We start from the raw sequence: 23,802 nt of genomic DNA, 5'->3' as shown, positions 1-23,802 counted from the left end.
ATAAAAGAAAATATAATTAATTGAATATATATCCCACATGATTTAATTATGTATAACAAGTTGGTTTTCTTTTTAATTACTGTAAGAGAAAATAATAAGAAAAGGGTTAATTAATTAAATATATAAAAGATTTGCTTAATTTTTTTTAAATTAAATAAAATATTTTCTACAGATCAATTTTTGTGAGCGTCGTCATATTTTATACATCTCCCATACCTTAAGTAATATATCTCTAGCTTGGTATTTTATGTATGACAGCTATAGAGTTTTATATGGATTTTTTTTTTTTTGGAAAATAAAGAATATAGTAAGAAAGACCTCAAATTTAAATGCTAACACATACCAAAAATATCAAATTAAGAGTTGTATTTTAAAGTCTAAGCCGAAACAATATAACAACAAAGCCCAATGACCAACCCGAAAGCACAACTCAAGTATAAGCTGAATTTGAAAAGAAATTAGTGTTGTGGCGGCCACTGCTGCCTCCTCCTTGCAGCCTCCATTGTCCCATGTCTTCCCTTAACTACAAGAGCGCATAGATGCGAACTAAGGCAGCAACAAATTAAAAGGATCCAAAACTAATAAGCATAACTACGATAACAAAAGCAAGAGGCACATGACTTTGAGGAGGCAACCCAAAGGCTTTATGACACTGGGCAAGCTTAGGTTATTCTTCGATATTTACTTTACGTATCTTAGATTACATAAAAACAGGACTTTTAAATATTATAATTTGCTAATAACTCAAGGTAATTCCATCCCGTCTCACAAATAATTTTTTTTTTAATCTAATCTAAACTGATTCAAATAGTTTTTAAATCTATTTTTTATTTAATTATTTTCAAATAGCTTTTAAATTTATTTTTTATTTAATTTAAAATGATTAATTTAAATTATTTAATAATTTAATACAAACTATTATATATAATTAAATTTTTTCATAATCTGTCGACACTATGATCCCATCCTCAATGGATTTTTGTTGAGGATAACAATAGAAGATCAAGACTCTAGGCACTTCAAAGCCCTGCATGTACAGAATATAACCAAGACGCAAACTCAATAAGGAAGGCTAGAGACAATGACTCCATTGCCAAATCTACATCGAAGACGTGAAGAAAACACAGAAAAAATATTTGTCCCTTCTCTGCAATGGGTTGAAGAAAAAGTACCCTCGGTAGGCCTTTAAACGCATGCAAGCCTCCTGAAGAAACTTCTATCTACGGCCACGTTCATGGGAGCAAACCCACAAATTTCCTCGGTAGTTCTAGATCTCCCATCTTACATAGCTAGGGTTCTTGTGTTTTTGTGCTATGGACCTTTCTTTTAATTATGCTTTGGCTTTTGAGACCTCTAGTAGCTTTCTTCTTTTTTTTCTTTTTTTTTTTCCCTTTTTTTTAAAAGCCTATAACTGTGAACTTGTGATGGCTGGAGTCTATTAGCAATGAATTATCATCTTTAAAAATAATTAAATAAATCAAGAAAGAATTAGAAAATGAGGAAAGGAAAGCTATTGGGATGTCATTGTCGCTATCTATTGTTAATTTCGGTTGGTCTCTGATGCAAGTTCTATGGAGTTTCAAGAACATGTTTTCCACTTCTAGAATATTTTGGTTCCCAATTTTTTTTTTTTATTTCCCTTTAGGTAATCAGGAAAAAACAGCACTCGATCATTGAGTTATTATTAAGAAAAATATGATGTTTTGATCATTGAGTTATTATTAAGAAAAAGCATGACCCAAAGTGGAGGAAAAAGAAAAGAAAAGAAATATCTGCAAGCTGATGCACCACATTGAACATTAATTAATAAGAAAAGAAATACCATATGATTCTTATTATTAATAAAATAATTTAGTAATACTTCTTTAATTTGCCCATGTACACAAGCAAGTTTGGCTAACAGTATAACCAAAAAGAATGAAAAATGATGAATATTACATAAAACTCATTTATTTAAATTCTGTAGCCTAAGAATAATTAATCTCTCCATATACTGAAATTGAATAATAAGGTATAGAAATTTAATCATCTTCTTTTTCATCTGGCCTGTAAAGTTGCACTGGACGTCCATTTGTGAGCTGTACTGGCCTTGCATTTGTATTTGATTCCTGCAAAATATAAATATTTTTTTATCAGATCATCATCAATTGCATGTCTATGAGTATGATCAGAGACAAGGAATCCGTAGAACTCACGTCGTGAACCGCCACCCGGAGCAATCTCACTTGTTCTTTGGTGACAGTCCTCACCTGAAATTAATTAATAAAAAAGGGTTTAATGATTTTGAAAAGAATATTAATTATATGATGTTCTTGTCAATTGATTATGCAAACCTTTCTGACAATTGTCCAGATGACATTTTCAGTGCAAGGTGGAGTTGTAAGAGATCCCATGTATCTGTAGTACTTTCTACTCCCGATCTTGATTTCTTTTGGGTTAACTATACCCGCTATTGTCTCATTTTCTCCGGTACCGGCCACCAATCTCAGACGGTCTGTTAGCTGATGGAAAACAAAACGATTAAGTGTATATACTTTAGAGAAATAATTAAAGAGAGAGATGGTGTGGCTTTTATATGTAGAACTTACAGATGACAAGAAAGAGTCTGGCCTTCCTATTGTGTACAAAATCCCAACAACAGCAGCCTTTCCATCTTGGCTCTCGTGAACCATATGCAGCTCTAAAGCAAACTTCTTGCCATTGATGGTGTGCTCAGAAGGAGAGTGCCAGTGACATTGTTTAAGAACATATTCAGTTCCATTTATTTCAAGAGTTCCTGCGCCAGTTTCCCATTTCAACTGCATCCACAAAAGAGAAAATTAATTTTCAAGGGATGCATGATTGTAGCCATAGTTTTTTAATAAATGTTTGTTTTTAATTCTTACCATCATATCATGGCCTCTGTTCTTAAGAGTGGCATTCGAAGGCTTGTAGCTTCTGTTAAGTCTTCCTAAATGAGAAACTACATGAACTCTCTCGTGCAGCAAATCAATAGGAGACTGCATAGATCCATTGCTGCATACACCCCATTCTGGATGAATCTCTCCCCATCGAGCTGGTCCCTTTTCGCTATATTTCTTATAATCAAATTCTCTCTCGTCCTCTGAACATCCAAAAAAAAAAATAATCAAAATTATCATCAGAAAATTACTCTAAACATATACAATTTTGAGTTTGTGTGCATGTGTTAATATGGTGAATAAAGCTTACCAACTTCTTGAGATCTTGCAGGGAGTACATGCAAGAGAAGAGCTACTAAGAAAACAGAACAAAACAACTTGATCCCAAGATTTCCCATATCTTTTAGCGGAAAGTAAAAGATTTTTAACCCCAAGTGAATAAAATTACAAAGAAGGAGAAGCTGTGAGTGTTTATGGCGTCCAAGAATGAGGGAGGCTTGTCTGCTTATATAGAAGAAATCCAATGTGCATACGTAATTGATGACTGTGCAATGAGTTTGGAGTTCCTTGATCATGGTGTCCGCTCACAAATTTGAACATAGGAAGGGAAGAAGAAAGTTATCACAGTCAACTTTTTGGTTTATTAATTGTTAGCAGTCAATTCATATATATTATAAAATATTAAACTATAAGACGTTAAGAGAAATCCCTCACAGGTGGTCTTTTGATACGATCTTTTTCTATAAAATGCTTCCTTTCAAATGATCTAGATCAATTCATCAAGATTATAAAATAATAAAATTAAGAAACAACTGTCTTCCTTCTATATATTTTAATCTCATAAATAGAATTATGAATAATATAATGAAAACCAAGATTACACGGCAATAATACCTTTTGTTATCAATAGTAACAAATTTATAATGAATTTTTGCTATTTATTGATACAGTATTTATTTTTCTCATATTTTTATCCATTTTATTTTATATATATATATAAGAAAAATGGAATTTTTAAGAATAAATGCGATATTTATTTGAAAAATATTGAAAATTTGAAAAAAAAAAATAGAAAATCGGAGGAACTAAGTAGCAATTATGGACTAAATGAAGAGAGAAAGGTGGAGGAAAATCTAGCAGTTACGCGTGTTAATTAATTATTAACAAAAGTTATAATCAGCGATCTTTTTCAAAGATGACCAGATTTCATTTTCTATTCTAACGACTCTTTGAATTGGGCCCACACCTTCATTTAAAAATAGCAGCCTAAGTCAATTGGAATTTCCACTTTCTAGCCCATACATAAATTAATTATTAGAAAAAAAATATTATTTAATTCCATAATATATAAAAACTAGTTAATTAATTTTTTATTTTAAAAAAATATATTTAATTTAAAAATTTTATTAATTAATTAATTTTAATAATTAAATATTACATAAAAATTTAAAATACTTTATATACAAAGAGTCTAATTATTAAATATTTTTATAAAATTAAAAGATTAATTAATAAGTTTTCACATATTATAAATATTAAATAATAAAATATTTAATATTTTAAATTAATAAAATAATTAATTAGTATATTAATTAAATTTAATTATTTATTTTTTATAAAAAAAATTAAATATATTAGAATTAGCTTTAAATACTACATTTATTTTGAAAGGCAATATAGATGTGGATGACCTCACAAGCCATTAATGATCTTCCAATAACATGAAGATTTTGAAAACTGGAATTCAAAATGCTTATGTAATTGTCTGACTTTGGGGACAACAGAGTTGACCAAATCAATATATGTGCTTTTGTGCATGGAAAAGTCTTCTACGCATCAATATCAGAATTCATGTCAGCCGTTAGATTAGTCACATCTTTAGGTGACATTTAACAATGTAACGGTTGATAAGCAGCTTTTTGTATATTAACATTGTTGACTGTTATTTATTCATTAATTTTTAATTTTAAATATTTTTTTATAAATTTTTATATATTAAATATTTATAATAAGAAATATTATTGATCAATTTATATGAATAAAAGAAAATTTTTCTTTATAGAAAATTCTAATGGCACACCTTTTATATTAGTTTTATGCATAGAAGATTACTATTCTTAAAATACTTTTAATAAAAGTAAGCTATATCCATGAAAAAAATTATGAAATTTTATTTTAAATTTGATATACATGGTCTAAAACCACGTGTGTAATTTTTTTTTCCGCAGAACGATGCATGAAAAGAGAAAGTTGGCAAGCCGTAGCACGTAAAAAACAATAGAGCTGTCTAACAAAATCCAAAATGTCAGTGTTCCATTCGAAGATCTTTCCAGTGGGTCTTTGGCTTGCTTCCCTTTGAAAGGAAATTTCAACCATAAATTATTTCATTTTCATATCTGAATTTTGATTGCTTTTTCTTTCAAACTATATATATTCTCTCTCATGTCGATTTTTCACGGAAAATTATATTTTTGGTTTTTTTTTATTTCAATTTCACATGCTAATGTGATTGAACTCTATATCTAAAGACATATCAATTGGGCCAACCCATTTTCAATAATTATAATTATTATAATTGATATGGTTATGCATAATGTATTCTCAACATATAATTGAATTATAATTAGATTAAATATAAGAATAAATTTAATAATAATTAGATTAAATATTTTGATTGAAATTTATATATAATTAATCAAAACACATAAATAAAGATATAAATATTTAATTCATAATTAATTTTGATATAAACTTATGCTTTTATAGTTTTATCCTAACAATAATCAAATAAAAAATTGAAAGCATTAGTGATAAATTGATATTTTGAATGCTTAAACTCATTCAAATTGCTAAAATTGCATTTTCTAAGTCATTGAATTTTGGGTAAACATAAAAGTGAGGTACACGGCCAACGTCAATATATTGGATATTTTATGGTATAGTATTCGGTTCAAATAAAAAAATTAATCGAATTAAATTAATTTAAAATTTTAGTTTGATTTTATTTATTTGACACGGAACAACTAGCCTTGGATTTGATGGCAGACTTGGATCGGGGCTAACTTTTATATTTTAATTATTATTTTGGATATTTTGGGTATTTTTATAATTTTGCATATTAGAGTTTTATTTCTATTGTAAATAGCCTCCCTTGGCTATTAGGATTTCACTCTCCTTTGGACTCATCTTGTAATGAGGCAGATTCGGTAATTTTGATCCAGGAATGAGATCAATCTGATGTTGGATATCTCGCAGGGGTGGAAGCTTTGATGATTCCTCCACTATCTTAGGAAACTCCTTCAACAACTCTTTGACGGGTGGTGGTAAAGAAGGTACATCCTCCATTGTACTTTTTTCTTTCGCCAATAAAGTCTGTGTGCCCCCAGATTTCTCAACTGCGCCTAATAGCTTCTGCACTCCCGTAGAAATAGCAACAACATTCTTCTCTTTCACTTTAGAATGTTTCGCAGAACCGGAAGGTAAGATAATAATCTTCTTTTGATTCCACATGAACATATATGAGTTCTCCTTCCCTTTATACAAAGCATCAACATCGAACTGCCAAGGGCGGCCTAGCAAAATTCCACAACAATCCATATCCACAACATCACAATTAACAAGTTCAGTATAAGATTTACCGATCGAGATAGGCACTTTGCAGATTCTGTTGACCTCAATTGTCGGACCTTCCTTAATCCATCCGACTTTGTATGGCGAAGGAAGCGGCTGTGTAGGCAACTGCAATTTCTCCACCAATTGCTTAGCTATCAGATTCTCACAACTGCAGCTATCTATAATTAGCCTGCAAATTGCCTCTCCTATTCGACACTTTGCTTGAAAAATCTTCCTCCTTTGCGTTTCATCCTCCTGTTTTGTTGAACATAAGATTTTCTTCACCACATAGGTGACTTCAGGATTGGCGGCCACAGGAATGGCGGCCACAGGATTGGCGGCCACATGAGGATGTGCGGCGGCGGCGGGTTGGTGGATTCCCTGTTGCAGGGTCAGCTGTCCGATCATCTCCCTCAATTCTGCCAAGGATGCCTCAATCGCAGCAAATCGCGCCTCTTGGTTATCTGCCATGGTCGAACTTGGCTCTGATACCAATCTGATGTAGGACTATTTAGACTCCGTCAGGAGTTGTAACCAATATCGTTTGGTTAAGACGAAATAAGAGAAAAGAAGGACTATTTAGACTCTGTCAGGAGTTTTAACAAATATCGTTTGGCTAAGACGAAATAGGAGAAAAGATAAGCTGAAAGACTAAAAGTCTTATTGAAATTCCTCAAAGATTAAAAAGTGAAAAGTGAGTTCCTAATAGCCAAGAGAGGCTATTTATAATAGAAATAAAATAATCCTAATCCTAATAGGAGTCTAAAATCCTAATAGCCAAGGGAGGCTAAATAGAAATAAAACTCTAATATGCAAAATAATCCTAATCCTAATAGGAGTTTAAAATCCTAATAGCCAAGGGAGGCTATTTACAATAAAAATAAAACTCTAATATGCAAAATTATAAAAATACCCAAAATATCCAAAATAATAATTAAAATATAAAAGTTAGCCCCGGTCCAAGTCTGCCATCAAATCCAAGGCTAGTTGTTCCGTGTCATTCCCTTCCACTTGTAAAGAACTCGTCCTCGAGTTGTCATCAGCAGGGTAGTACTGAAATAGATCTGCCACATTAAACGTCTTGGAAATTTTCATTTCATGTGGGAGGTCAAGAACATAGGCATTGTCATTGATCTTCTGAATGATCCGGAATGGACCAATCTTCTTGGCGTCAAGCTTTTTTTGTCCTCCACCACGCTCCTTGCGTAAATACACCATAACTTGGTCACCGACATTGAAGGACTTGAAACGCCTATATTTATCAGCTGTAGCTTTATATTTATCATTGGCTTCCGTAAGGCATTGTTGTACTTGCTTGAAAACATCCACATGCTGCTTTGCCAGGTTGCTTGCTGCAAGACTGTTGTGATAACCTGTGGGAAGTGCGATAAGATCAACTGTATGCGCTGGGACTTTCCTGTACACAACAGCAAATGGTGACATCTTTGTGGAGCTATGAATCGCACTGTTGTACGCAAATTCTGCTTGGGCAAGAGCAAGATCCCAAGCAGTTTTCTTGTTACTGCAGATGCAACGTAGAAGACTGCCAAGCGTGCGGTTTACCACTTCAGTTTGTCCATCAGTTTGGGGGTGAGCAGCACTGCTGTATCGAAGTTCAGTCCCGAAGCGTTTCCATAAAGTCACCCAGAAGTGAGCTAGAAACTTCACATCTCTGTCAGAAGTAATGGTTTTGGGGACACCATGTAAGCGAACAATCTCCTGGAAAAACAGTTTTGCTACATGGGAAGCATCATTAGTTTTTTTGCAGGGAATGAAATGCGCCATTTTAGAGAACCTGTCAACAACAACAAAAATGGAATCAGATCCACGTTGAGTACGTGGAAGACCAAGAACAAAATCCATAGACAAGTCCTCCCAAGGATGGGCTGGAATAGGCAGTGGAGTGTATAAGCCTGTATTCTGCGAATGTCCCTTCTGAGTTTGACACACTGGGCACTTCTGAACCATTCGACCTGTATCCTTTTTTAATTGAGGCCAGTAAAAACGCTCCTCCAACCCAGCAATAGTCTTGTCACGCCCCAAATGACCACTCAAACCTCCTCCATGGATCTCGCGAATCAACTTCTCCCGCAAGGAAGATCGAGGGATGCATAACCTGTTCTCCTTAAAAAGAAAGTCATCATGTATCAAGAACCCATCAGTAGGCTGGTGAGTCTGGACTCTGGCCCATATATCAGCAAAATCATCATCTGTAGCATACAAATCCTTCAGGAATTCAAAACCTACAACCTCCTGATTAACTGTAATCAACAGAGCAGCCCTCCTACTCAAAGCATCTGCCACCTTATTACTATGGCCAGCCTTATGTTTGATGACATAATGAAATGCTCCAAAGTAAGCTGCCCATCGGGCATGCATCTTATTCACATGTTTTTGAGTTTTAAAATGGATCAGAGACTGATGATCTGTGTGAATAATAAATTCTCGTCCCATCAAATACTGCTCCCAAGTTTTAAAAGCCCGGAATACTGCATATAGTTCCTGCTCATAAGTAGACCACTTCTTTCTAGTTTCATTCAGTTTCTCACTAAAGAAGGCAATAGGCCTTTTAGACTGTGACAATACTCCTCCAATCCCAACTCCACAAGCATCACATTCAATCTCAAACAGTTTATCAAAATCAGGTAGAGCAAGAATAGGGGCAGAAGTAAGCTTATCTTTAATCTCTTCAAAGCTCTTGTTGGCAGCTTCAGTCCATGCAAATTTCTGCACTCTCTCTTTTTTCAAGCAATCTGTGATAGGGGCAATGATGCTGCTGAAATTTCTGATAAATCGTCGGTAGAAAGTGGCAAGGCCATGAAAGCTGCGAACTTCAAAAATAGTTTTGGGGATGGGCCAATTCCGTATTGCTTCTACCTTCGTCTCATCAACATGTATCCCTTCTGCACTAACAATGAATCCCAGGAACAGAACACGCTCCGTCATATAGATGCACTTTTTAAGATTAATAATCAACTCACTTTCTTGTAGGGCCGTCATGACTTGACGGAGATGCTGAAGATGTTCTTCCTCACTGCGACTAAATATCAAAATGTCATCAAAATAAACAACCACAAATTTGCGTAAGAAAGGACGCAAAACTTGGTTCATGAGTCGCATAAAAGTGCTAGGTGCATTTGTTAAACCAAAGGGCATAACCAGCCACTCATACAAGCCTTCCTTAGTCTTGAAGGCAGTCTTCCATTCATCTCCCTCATTGATCCGAACTTGGTGATAGCCACTTTTGAGGTCGATTTTAGAAAAGACTTTAGCCCCGGATAGCTGATCTAGCATGTCATCCAATCGTGGAATAGGAAATCGATATTGAACTGTAATTTTGTTGATGGCCCTGCTATCCACGCACATTCTCCAAGTCCCATCTTTCTTTGGAACTAATAGGGCAGGTACTCCGCAGGGACTAATGCTCTCCCGAATATGCCCCTTCTTCAGTAATTCTTCCACCTGTTCTTGGAGGATTTCACTCTCCTTTGGACTCATCTTGTAATGAGGCAGATTCGGTAATTTTGATCCAGGAATGAGATCAATCTGATGTTGGATATCTCGCAGGGGTGGAAGCTTTGATGATTCCTCCACTATCTTAGGAAACTCCTTCAACAACTCTTTGACGGGTGGTGGTAAAGAAGGTACATCCTCCATTGTACTTTTTTCTTTCGCCAATAAAGTCTGTGTGCCCCCAGATTTCTCAACTGCGCCTAATAGCTTCTGTACTCCCGTAGAAATAGCAACAACATTCTTCTCTTTCACTTTAGAATGTTTCGCAGAACCGGAAGGTAAGATAGTAATCTTCTTTTGATTCCACATGAACATATATATATGAGTTCTCCTTCCCTTTATACAAAGCATCAACATCGAACTGCCAAGGGCGGCCTAGCAAAATTCCACAACAATCCATATCCACAACATCACAATTAACAAGTTCAGTATAAGATTTACCGATCGAGATAGGCACTTTGCAGATTCTGTTGACCTCAATTGTCGGACCTTCCTTAATCCATCCGACTTTTAGTCTTTCAGCTTATCTTTTCTCCTATTTCGTCTTAGCCAAACGATATTTGTTAAAACTCCTGACGGAGTCTAAATAGTCCTTCTTTTCTCTTATTTCGTCTTAACCAAACGATATTGATTACAACTCCTGACGGAGTCTAAATAGTCCTACATCATTATTATTTTAAAATTTTCAATTATTTCAATTCGATTTGATTTTAATAAAAAAATCAAAAGAATCAAATCGAATTGAATCAATTAGTGATAACAGTATATTATTTTCAATAATATAGAGAGATTAGATCATATTAAGGTTAAAATATTCCGATTAAATTTTAAAAGAATAAAAATAAAGTGTGAAAAATAAAAAATTTATTAAAAATTTAAATCGATCAAACTGAACTGAATCAAATTAAATCAAACCAATTCAGTTTGATTTGATTTCTAATTAAAATTGATTCGATTCAATTTTTATAATTATTAAAATTTTGATTTTCAATTCAATTTTAAATTCTAGATGGTTTCTTGCACACGTACTGATGATTTCTCTTTGGAAATACCTAGTCATTAATTAACCAGAGGATTATCAAATTAGGATTTGGTTTTGTAACTTTTGGACAAATTACTATTAAATACCTAAATTAATTCCCACTATTTACCCAATTGGCCTATTATAAATACATTTAACATGATTTATTTGTTGACCCACTGTATTGCATTTGATTCTGAAAATGTCCATGTGTACATAAGAAAGAGTTCCAAATGTAAAATTAATTCCCAAGTTTGAAAGGCACATTTTGTAAATGTGGTTGTCATTTTCTCGCAGGTGCTTTGTCATTTTCATGAGGGGAAAATGTGATGTGAACAGCCAAATTTCACAGTTTTCTTTTGAAATGATGTTCTTAGGTGAAAAAACCCTTGAATTTTGGAGTATTGAGGAGAAAATATAAAAATTGCTAAGATGCATGGATGCTAAATTAATCTTACACAATTAATTTCAGGAAAGAAAAAAATATATTACTCAATAAATTTCTCATCTTCAACTACTCTATTATTTCTTTCTCATTAATTACTTACTGTATACCCGTATACTTTAAATTGATCAAAATCATAAACCCTAATAAGAATATATGAACACCTCTATTAGTTTGTTTTTAAATTAAAAAAAAAATTACCCAAACTCATTCAACCACGATTATAGAAATTGGGACAATTTGTCCAAACTCTGACTAGTTTTACTTAGTTAGGTTAATTAGGTTTATGTTCTTGTTCACATCAGAGCGAATTAGTCTAAGAAAAATCATTATTTACTTAGAACTTAATGTATTTGATTGTCATAGAATATCCATATTTCTATGCTGTGGTTGGGAATTGGACCTTTTCTTAATTTTCCACTAATTAAAAAAATATAATGGAGATTAAGGTCATCGATTACACATAGATTATGCAATAAATCACTCTAATTTGTTATTTAGATTATATGCCTAACAGTGGTTGATGTTTTTAATTGGTTTTCTCAATTTTTTTATTAATTTTCAGTAATCAATAATTTACATTTTAAGTTGAAAATTTTAAAATTACTTCATCATCTTTGAATAAGTATAGAATTTTATTAAGAATTAATTGTTTAAATTTTTTTTTATTTTCAAATGTATTTCTATGATGACTTTAATTTAATGAGAAAAAATTGTTTCCAAGGATAGCAATATACTTTGAGTTTAACTAAATAACAACAGAAAACCTCATTATCTTTTTTTCCAAGCTTCCAGAACAATTAGTTTATTCCCTTTAAATTTCTTGAAAAATTACTTTGAGGCAAGTTTATATGATGTAAATAATATTTTTTAGAGTATTCTTTTGAAAATTTTGTGATATAAATTTAAATTTAGAGACAATAAATAAAATTTTATTATAAGTTAATTTATAGATTCATAAATTAAAACCGTTAAAAATAATTTATTCATATATATTAAAACAGTTAAAAATTACATATGTCATTTTTTCTATATAAAATAGGGTAAAACTGATTTAGTCTGGTGGCAAGTTCATCCAACTAAATCTCATATTATCCGATTAAGTCTCATATTCTACTCCCTCAATCCCCAATTTTCAGTTCTAAAAAAATAAAAAATTAAACCCTCTCCTTTCTTCTCAAATTCTCTTCAAAAAAATCCCTATATCTCTTTATTTGATATTTATATATAGACCGATAGGTTTATATAAATTAATATTTTTTATTATATTATGTTCATTTACAGATTTTTTTTTTTTATTTTTCTTAGGTAGAAGCAAATGGGTCTGAGGAGTGCAAGAATGAGGGTTATAGGTCTTGCTCTAGTCCTCCTTACGTTGCTGCTGATGAGCTCCTACTTTGCTGCAAATATGAAAGCTTTAACAGTAGAAATTCATGTACAGCAGCAGCACCTTGTGATTTTTCTTTAAAGATGAGATAGAGGTTGAAACCAAATCAAACCCATTGGCCATTAAATAGATAAAGATATATTTAATTTACAAAATAACTTTCAAAAAATAAATTTACTTTTAAAAGATAAATTAATAAATTTTATTATATAATTTATAAAAATATCTAATAATTAATTCTTTTGCGTTAAAGATATTTTAAATTTTTTAATGATATTTAATAATTAAAATTAATAAAGAGATTTATTAATAATTTTTTTAAAATTTTAAAAATATTTTAATATATTTCTCAAAACTAAATTTTATTATACTACAAATATTAAACAGTAATTTTGTTAATATAAAAATCATAAATTTAACAAAAGCATGAAGAGAAATGGAGAAGTAGTCTAAGGCCCAATGCAAACACAAAACTGAACCCAATAGCCCAATAGAGACTTTCAATAGATTTATTTATTTATTTTCTGCACAAAAATTTGGCTGGACTTCTGCAACTTTATAATGGGATTAAAAATATTAAATTTCAAAATATTAAAATTTTAAATTATGGGTTATGTTTTATTCAATTTATTTAATTTTTAATAATAATTTACAATTTAAATCAAAATTTAATATTTTTTATTTTGTTATATAATTTAGGATAAATTTGATTTTAATGTTTAGTGCCAGGCCATTTTTTCAATCAAGTCAATTAGAGATGAACATTATCATTCATTCCTTTTTGTAGGAAAAATGTAAATATTGCCTAAAATTTATATATAAAAAAAAAAAGAACAAAATTTCTGAAAGGGACCTCAACTTAATCCACTAATAATACAATACAAAGAAACATGCAAATTAACTTAATTAAAATAAATAACTTCCATTAAAAAGTGCAACATTTTTTTTTCTTTTAAAAAAAATTCTATTTCACTCAACTAAAATGTCCAAATAGAATAATTAAGCTTTCCATCATTTTCATGTTCCAATATCACTTGTAGTGTTTTGGTTTATAGTTGTTGGATCTCATTATTTAGGTAATATTTTTGTGTGGAAGGAAAATAAAGCTATTAAATAGTAATTTTTTTTTAATTTTTTTAAAAATAAATTTAAATAATAATTCCAAAAGGTATTTAAAAACTTAAAAGGAGGACAGTGCATTATCATAAGCAGCCAAATTGAAGAAAATTGTTCTCTTCTCCCAAACTCCATGTGTAGGCATGTGCTGCTAGTTTTAACAAGAAAATCAAAGAAAATGACTGCTGCATGGGTTTGTTTGTAACAAGAAAAAGAAGAAAATGACTTGTAACAAAAATCCAAGACTTGTAATAAAGCAAAATTCATTTCCACAGATTTGCACAAGTTCATTGTTTTCTTTAATTTGGATCATATATGTTTGTTTATCATTTTACAATAAAATTACAAAAAACAAATCCAGCCCATATCAAATGGCTAAGGCCCAGAGCATGGCCGAATAGAAACCGGTAGATCACTCAAGGGAACAACCCAAAACCCATCCCTCCCTTTTCGCCTCCGCCACATCCATACACCAATAGCTCGACCAAGACAACAATGGAAGAGGGAGCTTCAGCCAGAACATGTAAAGGTAATTGGAGCCGAAAGTAGGGAGATCCAAGCGATTTCCAACACGTAAAGGCCAAACAAAAAGATCTCTCCCATATATGAAGCGGAGAGACACCACTACATGTAGAAATGATCGAAGAAGATCTCATCACAGTAGTGAGCAGCATTGGTCATGAGAGGGTGGCAGATTTACGGCATCAACAAGGGCGGAGGTCAAGATCCTCTTCAGTGATCCACTCGCCTTCTGAAACTTTTGGTTACCGCGAGTCCCCCACTAGAGTCTACACTCTATTGTTGAGACTTGACAACAGATGAAGAACGCGATCTATACCCAGCAAACTTGGTGCAAGCAGGAACAGCTAAAGACAGAGATGAACCAATGAAGCATCGCAAACCTGCAAGTAAATATCAGACGAAAAAGTAAACAAAATCACAACAAACACATCAAGTAGATCAAAACCAAACTCCACTCATAACCATAGATCCACTCTAAAAAGAATAAGAAAACTTTTTTTATATACACTGCCTTGCTCAGAGGGTGGGGAAGGAAAAACCTACTTTCTGGACAGGGAAGTGGACGATTGTCCCCCACTCAGAAAGGTAGGAGACAGCCCCACAATATCAATAGAAACAAACGGACTAAACTAAAAAAAAAAGCTAAATTTCAGAGAGAAATTTTAAATTGAAAAAAAATAACTGTTAGAAATCAATAATACAAATAATGATTATATGATATTATACATGAAAATGAATCAAGATCCATATATAAAAATAACTTCCATTTTTTTTCATTTAAAGAAATGCTTCAATGGAGAAAGATTATGTGGAAGGTTGGAAGGACAGTTGGCCAAATAATCATATTACAACTAACTCCATTAATTCATTCAAATAATTTCCATATTAATTTAGAAAATTATGGATGGCAAGTGATATATAGAAAATTCTTAATTTAACAAATATAAATTGTTATTTATTTTTTTTATATGGGATCTATAATGATTTAATTAAAATATATATTACATTTAATTAAATATCCTCACTATTTATACATTCACTCTCCTAATATCAAATAAATTAAAAAAATTTATGCACATTTATAAATTAAATAAAAAGTAAAACCAAAAGCAAGAGTCTTTTTCTTGTTAAAAAAAAAAAAAATCTTTTTAGAACAAAAGTCAAATTGCAATAAAAAAAAAGAAATCACAGAAAGAGCGGTTGAGGAAAAAACCCTAAACAATGGCAATGGAGATAAATAGAGCCAGAATGAAAGGGTAAAAACAAAACTTGGAATATCAAAAGCAGTACCTATAAATAAATAAAATTAAACTGTAAGCTTTCCGCTAATTCATTCAGCATGAATTTTTTTTTTTTCTAATTTACAACTTAGAATATAGTTTCGGAACAAAACCCATAATTTAGTTTATATTATTTTAATAATAAGTAATTTAATTTTTAAAATTTCATTCTATTAATAAAAATAAATTCATTGTTAAAATATAGTAAATTAAATCTTTAAATTTTATTTTTTATAATAATTTAAGTTTTTTAATTTTAATAATTTAATCTTTATAATTTTAATGCGTATAATAATTTAATTTTTTTTAATTAAATTTAATAAAATAACTATTTTATTTATAAAATAAAAATTCAAGTGACTAAATTGTAAGTTTGGCTAAACTCAATTTACCCTTATTTTATTTTATAATTTTTGGCTTCATGCGTATCTGTCCTCCTAAAAAAGGCTGCTCTATCTTTGACCCCCACCACCCATCTTTTCCCTTCAACCCATAAGGTCAAAACAACCCACTTTCCATTCTCTCTCCATCTCAATCTCTTCCATTTCCTCACTTCTACCACACTCAATCTTTCATTTCCAGCCAAACAAAACCCAATTTTCTCTTTGCCCATGCCATCAAGAAACAAGAGGGAAAAATAGTTCTAATGTCCATTTTTAGAATTTGTTTGGATGGGTTTCAGTAGGCAGATAGAGTGGATTTGTTGAGGATGATAGATCTGAAAGAAATGGGTAGCAAATGGAGGAAAGCAAAACTAACACTTGGCCTCAACATGTGTCTTTATGTTCCTCCGGATCCTGACGAAGATTCATCGCCTTCTTCTTCCAGATTATCCGACGCCGTTTCCCTCTCTCCTGCTTCTGCTCTTTCCCGTGGCTCCTCCACTCCCACCCCTTCCTCTTCTGGCCTCCGCTTCTCCAAATACGGCGCCAAATCCTCCAAGGTACGTACAGCCGTACGTATATATGTATATATTCGTGCTTATATACTTAATTTTTTAAATTATTTTCTATCGAAGATCCAATTCGAAATTTCTCAATTTAAAAAATGACTTCAATAACAACGAATTACGTTAATATTTATCTTGAATGTAACATTAATTAATTTTTTTTATATTCTATTTAAAGAAATAAAATTTAAATATTTTATATAATTATTAGATTGTAAAATATAAATTATTAATGAAAAATGTATTTTTACATAAATTATTAATTTAAATATACAAAATAAATGAGTTCATGTAATATTAAAATAATCATAATTAAATTTGAGGTGAATTCATATCGTTTGACATGAATAGCAATCGAGTTTGAGAATAGTTTGAATATTAAAATATTAATTAAATTTAAATTTGGAAAAATAATTTTCGTACTCTTTTTTTTTGCCATTACTATCATGATCTAAATTACAGCATTGAATTTGAAATTTGTTCGATAAATTTTGATATCTAATAAAGCTAAATCTCAAATTGATCCTTTAATTTAAGATTAATCATTCAATAGATTTTTGACTTTTTATTAACCAATCAAGCTTTTAAATTAATTACGTTCTTAGTTAAAATTATAATTTTAATTTCAAATAAATCCTAAATTATACGTCAGTCGCTAAAACTGTCAACAGACGTTGAACCGTTAACTTGGCGTTTATGGATCCCGCCGAAAACCGTCTTTCCCATTCCCTTCTGTCTGCAATCTCTCCCGGCGGCTGCAATTCACAGCTCAGTGCCTCCATCAACGGCTCAATATCAGGACTGTTATCTTCCTTCTCTATATGTTCTGATTGCTCTCCAATTTGAGATTCCCTTGTTTGAACCTGGAACTTGCATTTGCATGGAAGACACTGACTTATTAGCAGCAAGCCTATTCAAATCAATTGAAGGCGCTGGATATTTTTCTTGAAATGTAAAAAATTGAAGTTGAAAGAAGTGATTTTTTAAAATAAAAAAGCAACTCAAAATCAAAACTGGGTTTCTTTCGTAGAAGCAGATAATTCTAATTGCATGCATCAATCTACAAAATCAATAGCACGAACGATGATATGCAGGTGTTACATGGGTGCCCCGTTACCCTCAACGCCAGCACGGCGGGATTTTACCTTCTATGCGGCGAAGGGCCTCTTTCAATTCATCAGTCTCGTAGTCTTGTAGAAATAGATGTTGAGAGAAAACTATGTCGCATATATAGCCTCGCTGAGGCGAGGAGAGAGATGCGCCACCGGTTACATGGGCAAGGCTCAGAGATTGAAATGCGAGTTTGCGGTCGACGGAGGAGGGAGCGCAGGTATCAAACGACTGGTCGAATAGGCTATTGAGGAAGAGGGTGGTGTGCGGCGACTTGGAGGATGGCGCCGATCTGGTTCGTGAAAATAGAAATGGGCAATTTGGGTTTCTGGTAATTTCACAGCTTACTCAGCCAACGACCAGTTGACACCGTCTAAATGTGGGCGAGATTGAGTTAAAACAAAAATTAAAGTATCTAATTGATTAAAAAAATTGAGTCAATTTGAGCACCTTTTAATAATGATATGGTTTTAAGAATGTTTTCAACTTTAGTTGCTCTGTTTCTTTTCTTCTTTCATGAATGAATCAGTGGATCTTCATGGTGGCTTTTGGTTCTTTCTTTCCTAAGATGTACTTTGATTGTGATCTCATTAAAGATAGCTATGGATATTTTTTGGGGATATCGCTGAAGCTATCTTATTGTGCAGCCAAATAAAGTTAGGAATTTAATTGATCAGTTTATATTATGTTTTTGCAAGATAAAATAAATTATTCGTTCAAGAAGAAATATGTGATTTACATACAAATGGGTTTAGTTTCTGTAGTAATGTGTGTTACTGTTAATGTCAGTTCTTATGGCTACCAATTGCCTAACTTTTTGTTTTAGCATCTTTCTCAATTCTCCACTCTAGTTTCAATGTACTTATACAAGTGGGGTATGGTCGGTGTGGGAGTAAATCCTGAATATTTCTGAAGATGGGTCATTTGATGTCATGTTGTTTTCAACTCTCTTCATGAAGACCATTTTTCACTTTGGCTTATTAGAAAAGCATTACACTACCACTCTCTAGTGTTGTTGTTGTTGCTGTGCTCCCCTTCATTTAACTTGATTGGAAAGTGCTTTTCTGGTCAGCACTACTGTACTATTCCACACACACATACCCACACAAGCATCCATCCATTCATTTCTCTCTCTCGCTCTCTGCTTTTGATGGTACTCTGCAAACGCCTGTAGACCAGTTGATTGGGATCTTTCTTGCAATAAGATTCAAGGAAGAAAAAATTGGGGAATTAAAGAACTGAAAAATAAAAAAAAAGGGGACAAAATTCTGGAGCAAATCCATTATTGCCCTTCTTTTGATGAGCTTTATACATTTATTTATTTTGACCTGTTTTTGGATTATTATCTTGAAAGCTTCATCATTAGTTTGTTTAGGGGCTGACCTGCTCAATTTTTCTTTTCTTTTGAAAAGTCTCTTCCGTGATTGTTGATAATTTGTAATTGTGTCCTTAGCAATGTTTGGACTGCCCAAAATCTTTAAAATCTGGAGCAAGCCCATTATGTTCCCTACTTTTGAAGTCTTCTTTCAGATTTTATTTTGAGAAATTTAAAATATCATATTAGTAACAATTTGGCACTGTTCTTTTCAAGCTTTTACTTATTGATGTTGATTTGATCTACTGGTTTAATAGTATACGTCCTGCTCAAATTTCAATATTTCTTTAGTACATAAATTGGCAAAAACCATGTTTCAGGGAGGTTGGTTGTTGCATCTAAAAGATTGAATGCATCTGGGATTCAGAAATTAGATCTTGAAGTTGCATCATGAAAGATTCAAGCATAAATAATAATGAACTAACTCATCCTTCATGATCTAAATAGATTAGTTTTATCCTGGAAACAACTATGGTTTCATCTGAACCTGATCACTCGTTGAGCTGTCAGGATTTTCAAGCTGGCTGAGGTACTAGGAGGATAACCCAAACTTCTAGACCAATTTCATAGAATAGGATAGACAATTAAAGGAGACTTTTCAAGGTGCTTGTACAGAGTCAATAATCTAAATTGTTATTGAAATTGTTTAGTTTCCGCTCTTCTGAATATCTGTGGATAAACAGCAAGTATGGAAAGAGAATTGTCAACGGACAAATCCAGTGTTCTTGGAATTCATTATTTTTTTCTGGGTTCCATTTGAATAAATTTTGCCAATTGTTCATTCTAGCCTTGATAGTCCTCTATAGCATTTATTTTCTCATAGCTTATATTTTGACAGGGACCACCTTAGTACTAATGTTCCAAATGGCACAAAAATGGGGTATAAGTTGTTGAGAACTGTCATAAAATGGGCACCACGATTTAATATTTGTACCTGTTTTTTATTATCATTTTCTCTCAATATGGTTTGGAATGCGTGTCTCTAGTTGATAAGACTGCTTGCTTCGCTCAAATATGGCATCTATATTTGTGCTGATACTTTAAAACTTTTGAGCTTAGATATTACTATATATTTATAAAAAGGTGATCTTTCATTCTCACCGGCTTGACCTTTTTAAATTGCAGAGCACCTGTGCAATATGCCTGACAGCCATGAAACCAGGAAAGGGCCATGCAATCTTCACTGCAGAATGCTCACATTCTTTCCACTTCCATTGTATTACCTCCAATGTAAAACATGGGAACCAGATTTGCCCAGTTTGCCGAGCAAAGTGGAAAGAAATCCCCTTACAAAACCCAGCTTCTGATAGTTCACATGGAAGGAAAAAAATCAATGCGGTAGGTTGGCCCCGGGATGATGCCTGGATGACTGTTCTAAGACGGCTACCTTCTGATCGGCCTGAAGCAAACCGGAATGTCTCATCACTTCATCATGCCCAAGAACCACCTATATTTGCTGATGATGAAACCTTAGACCAGCAACATGAGATTGCTGAGGGAAAAGTGTGTATTATAGATGGTGTTGGTGATACCAATTTTATGGGAACAATAGAGGTCAAAACATATCCAGAAGTTTCAGCTGTTTCAAGATCAGCCTCTCATGATAATTTCAATATACTCATACATCTCAAGGCTCCTGTTACAAGTGGAAGGCATAATGGCAAGAATAATCATGCTGAACTTCCACAAATGAATCAGAATTCTCGTGCTCCAGTTGATCTTGTGACAGTGCTTGATGTTAGTGGTAGCATGGCAGGAACAAAGCTTGCTTTGCTAAAACGAGCTATGGGATTTGTGATTCAGAATCTTGGCCCCTCTGACCGACTTTCTGCCATTGCCTTCTCATTCACAGCCCGCCGCCTTTTTCCTCTTCGACTCATGACTGATGCTGGAAGGCAGGAAGCATTGCAGGCTGTTAATTCTTTGATCTCTAATGGTGGGACAAACATTGCAGAAGGTCTAAGGAAAGGTGTCAAGGTGATAGTGGATCGAAAATGGAAGAATTCAGTTGCCAATATCATTCTATTATCTGATGGACAGGATACATATACTGTCAACAGTCCTAGTGGAACGCATTCTAGAACAGATTACAAGTCACTTCTCCCAATATCAATTCGTCAGAATGGTGGCACAGGCTTCAAGATTCCTGTACATTCATTTGGGTTTGGCACAGACCATGATGCCACTTCAATGCATTCAATTTCTGAGATTTCTGGGGGCACATTTTCTTTCATAGAAGCTGAGGATGTTATTCAGGATGCATTTGCACAGTGCATTGGAGGGCTCCTGAGTGTGGTAGTGCAGGACCTAAATGTCAAAGTTGACTGTGTTGACCAGAATTTGCATATTGGTTCTATAAAGGCAGGTAGTTATCGAACCAGTATCATGGGCAATGCAAGAATGGGTACTATTGATGTTGGAGACCTGTATGCGGAAGAAGAAAGGGACATTCTAGTGACAATTAATATTCCAGTTGATAGGTCCATTGGTCAGATGTCATTGCTGAAGGTTGGATGTGTATACAAAGATCCAATTGCCAAACATGCAGTGACTTTGGAGGGAGCTAGTGAAGTCAGGATACAGAGGCCTGAAATAATCGGAGCACAAATAATGTCGATAGAAGTGGATAGGCAGCGAAATAGGCTTCATGCAGCAGAGGCAATGGCTGAGGCTAGAGTTGCTGCTGAAAATGGTGATCTAATTCGTGCAGTCTCCATCTTGGAGAGCTGCTATAAGTCATTGTCAGAAAGTGCATCTGCACAGGCTGGTGACAGATTGTGTGTTGCATTGTGTGCTGAATTGAAGGAAATGCAAGAAAGGATGGCAAACCGTCAAGCATACGAGACATCTGGAAGGGCGTATGTCCTATCAGGTTTGAGCTCACACTCATGGCAGAGAGCAACTGCACGAGGTGATTCTACTGATAGTGCAAGTCTCGTGCAAGCTTACCAAACCCCATCCATGGTCGATATGGTAACCAGGTCTCACACTATGTTGTTAGGCAAGCCATCATCTCATCCAAAGCTCCGACAAGCTCTGTCATTCCCAGCTGCTAGACTGCAACCCAGGTAACTGGCTGCAGGATCTCTGAAAGTCCTCCTCACTCTACATTCATCTATTCTATATCCAAGTACCTTTTTGTCTACTTACTTTTTGCTTTTTCATTTTTGTTTCTCTTCTGTTGTATGGGAATTGGGCTAGACCAGAAAGAGAGGGAGTTTATATTCAAAATTGTGGTTTTGCTAATGTAAATGAATAAAAAACTGGAGGGGGAATAGCTGAGATGCTTTTAAAAGAAAATGGTAAAAGGAAAAAGGAAAAGTTTGGGGTTAGGGTTTTAGATATTCCCATTAAGGGTTGATGTACATAAGGAGAATTGGTGTTTTTTAATTTCCTAAGAGGAAGTGGGGGTATTGACATGCAACTGTGGGGATAGTTGAGGTGAATTCTTCTCTTCAATATATGATATGAAATATCTGGTCTTGATTCTTTTCAATATCTTGAATTTTCCATGAGGATTGATGAATTTGAACCCAGCAGAGTTCTGCATATTTTCCAGCTTTTTTCAATCTTCCTAAGTTTGTTTGGATTCACTCTACCTCTTATATATGCCATTCCTTCTCCGGCATATATACTGTAACTAATCCTAACAAAAACATATTATCATTTTGAATTTTTATTTATTAATTATTGATATTTGGTAGGCGACTATTAATTGTTAACATTCAACCAAACTTCCATGTAAGTTAATATAGTTTCGTAACAATATTTTATTATCATTAAAAAAAATATAAATAATAATAAAATAAAAATAATTAATCAATATAAATTTTATTCAATAAAAAAAATTCAAATTTAACCAAAACTCACTTTAAATAAATTAGATTTAGAAGCTTTCTTATATTTAGATTTATTTGCATACATGATATAAGAAGAGAATGTTATTTACTTTTCCGTCAAGGAATTATGTAAGCATTAATCCTCTATTTATCACAATTTATTTTTAAAAAAAGTTAAATAAATTTTTAAAATAATAGATAAATTTGAAATATATAAAAGTGAAAGAAGTAATAATGAGGTTATGTGGCCAACTGAAAAAGTTGGGCTAATTAAAAGCATCAAATTCTTTGCTTTTGGTTGGCGTGAGAAACCCCACAAATAAATCACCACCAAGATTGCTGTTTTTTTTTTTTTTTTAATAACAGCAGTATCTCCAGTCAATTAAATTAAAAATTAATTTATATCGAATTCTCAATTTCATTTAATAAAAAAAATTAAATTATTAATCTCAATAATATTTAAAAAAATTACTTTTTTAATCCATAAAATTATGCCACATAAGGGCCTTCATAAAATTACTTAATTGCCCTTCTCAATTAAGTGTCATTTCATTATTTTTTGGGAGGTACATATTTTTCACATGAACTACAATTTTCTAGTTTATGGACAAATAAATGTGTTTTTGACAATAAAGATTTTTTGGCACAAAAAGAAATTTATATATATTTGGGCCACATCAATTATACATCACCTTTTTAGATGCTATTTATTTTTTTAGCTTATTTATATTTT

The 23,802-nt window shown here is 32.8% G+C and overlaps 2 protein-coding genes and 1 long non-coding RNA gene across 4 annotated transcripts; 1 reads left to right on the top strand and 2 right to left on the bottom strand.

Moving 5' to 3' along the window:
- Positions 1-1,850: 1,850 nt before the first annotated feature.
- On the bottom strand, positions 1,851-3,435 carry LOC110627058 (alpha carbonic anhydrase 7). Its single transcript, XM_021773284.2, has 6 exons — positions 3,211-3,435; positions 2,886-3,103; positions 2,589-2,798; positions 2,334-2,501; positions 2,196-2,249; positions 1,851-2,108 (listed from the first exon to the last, which is right to left on the bottom strand). Exons 1-6 carry the CDS (start codon positions 3,296-3,298, stop codon positions 2,022-2,024), a joined length of 825 nt encoding a protein of 274 aa, XP_021628976.1. The 5' UTR covers positions 3,299-3,435; the 3' UTR covers positions 1,851-2,021.
- A 10,802-nt stretch (positions 3,436-14,237) lies between these two features.
- LOC110626960 lies at positions 14,238-15,271 on the bottom strand. The gene is made up of 2 exons (XR_002489812.2): positions 15,060-15,271; positions 14,238-14,896 (listed from the first exon to the last, which is right to left on the bottom strand). It is a non-coding gene; the product is annotated as an uncharacterized LOC110626960 (long non-coding RNA).
- A 984-nt stretch (positions 15,272-16,255) lies between these two features.
- On the top strand, positions 16,256-22,726 carry LOC110626611 (E3 ubiquitin-protein ligase WAV3). 2 transcript variants are annotated; one of them, XM_021772626.2, is made up of 3 exons: positions 16,256-16,739; positions 17,840-18,186; positions 20,356-22,726. In XM_021772626.2, exon 3 carries the CDS (start codon positions 20,383-20,385, stop codon positions 22,300-22,302), a length of 1,920 nt encoding a protein of 639 aa, XP_021628318.1. In that variant the 5' UTR covers positions 16,256-16,739; positions 17,840-18,186; positions 20,356-20,382; the 3' UTR covers positions 22,303-22,726. The 2 variants fall into 2 exon arrangements, with proteins under 2 accessions (XP_021628318.1, XP_021628317.1); XM_021772625.2 differs by lacking the exon at positions 17,840-18,186 and having other exon boundaries at positions 16,257-16,739.
- Positions 22,727-23,802: the final 1,076 nt, after the last annotated feature.

Source organism: Manihot esculenta, chromosome 11 (assembly GCF_001659605.2).
Source record: "Manihot esculenta cultivar AM560-2 chromosome 11, M.esculenta_v8, whole genome shotgun sequence".
Classification (NCBI taxonomy): Eukaryota; Viridiplantae; Streptophyta; class Magnoliopsida; order Malpighiales; family Euphorbiaceae; genus Manihot; species Manihot esculenta.
Note: the sequence above shows the minus strand (reverse complement) of the source record. Positions and strands in the feature narration are given on the sequence as shown.

What these genes read in the sequence shown, in the direction of transcription:
- LOC110627058 (XM_021773284.2), bottom strand. Translation starts at nt 3,298, where the DNA reads ATGGGAAATCTTGGGATCAAGTTGTTTTGTTCTGTTTTCTTAGTAGCT. An exon ending in TCTGGACAATTGTCAGAAAG is followed by an intron (nt 2,250 to 2,333) that starts GTTTGCATAATC and finishes AATTAATTTCAG; the next exon opens with GTGAGGACTGTCACCAAAGA. An exon ending in TCCGGGTGGCGGTTCACGAC is followed by an intron (nt 2,109 to 2,195) that starts GTGAGTTCTACG and finishes TATATTTTGCAG; the next exon opens with GAATCAAATACAAATGCAAG.
- LOC110626611 (XM_021772625.2), top strand. Translation starts at nt 16,506, where the DNA reads ATGATAGATCTGAAAGAAATGGGTAGCAAATGGAGGAAAGCAAAACTA. An exon ending in ACGGCGCCAAATCCTCCAAG is followed by an intron (nt 16,740 to 20,355) that starts GTACGTACAGCC and finishes TTTAAATTGCAG; the next exon opens with AGCACCTGTGCAATATGCCT.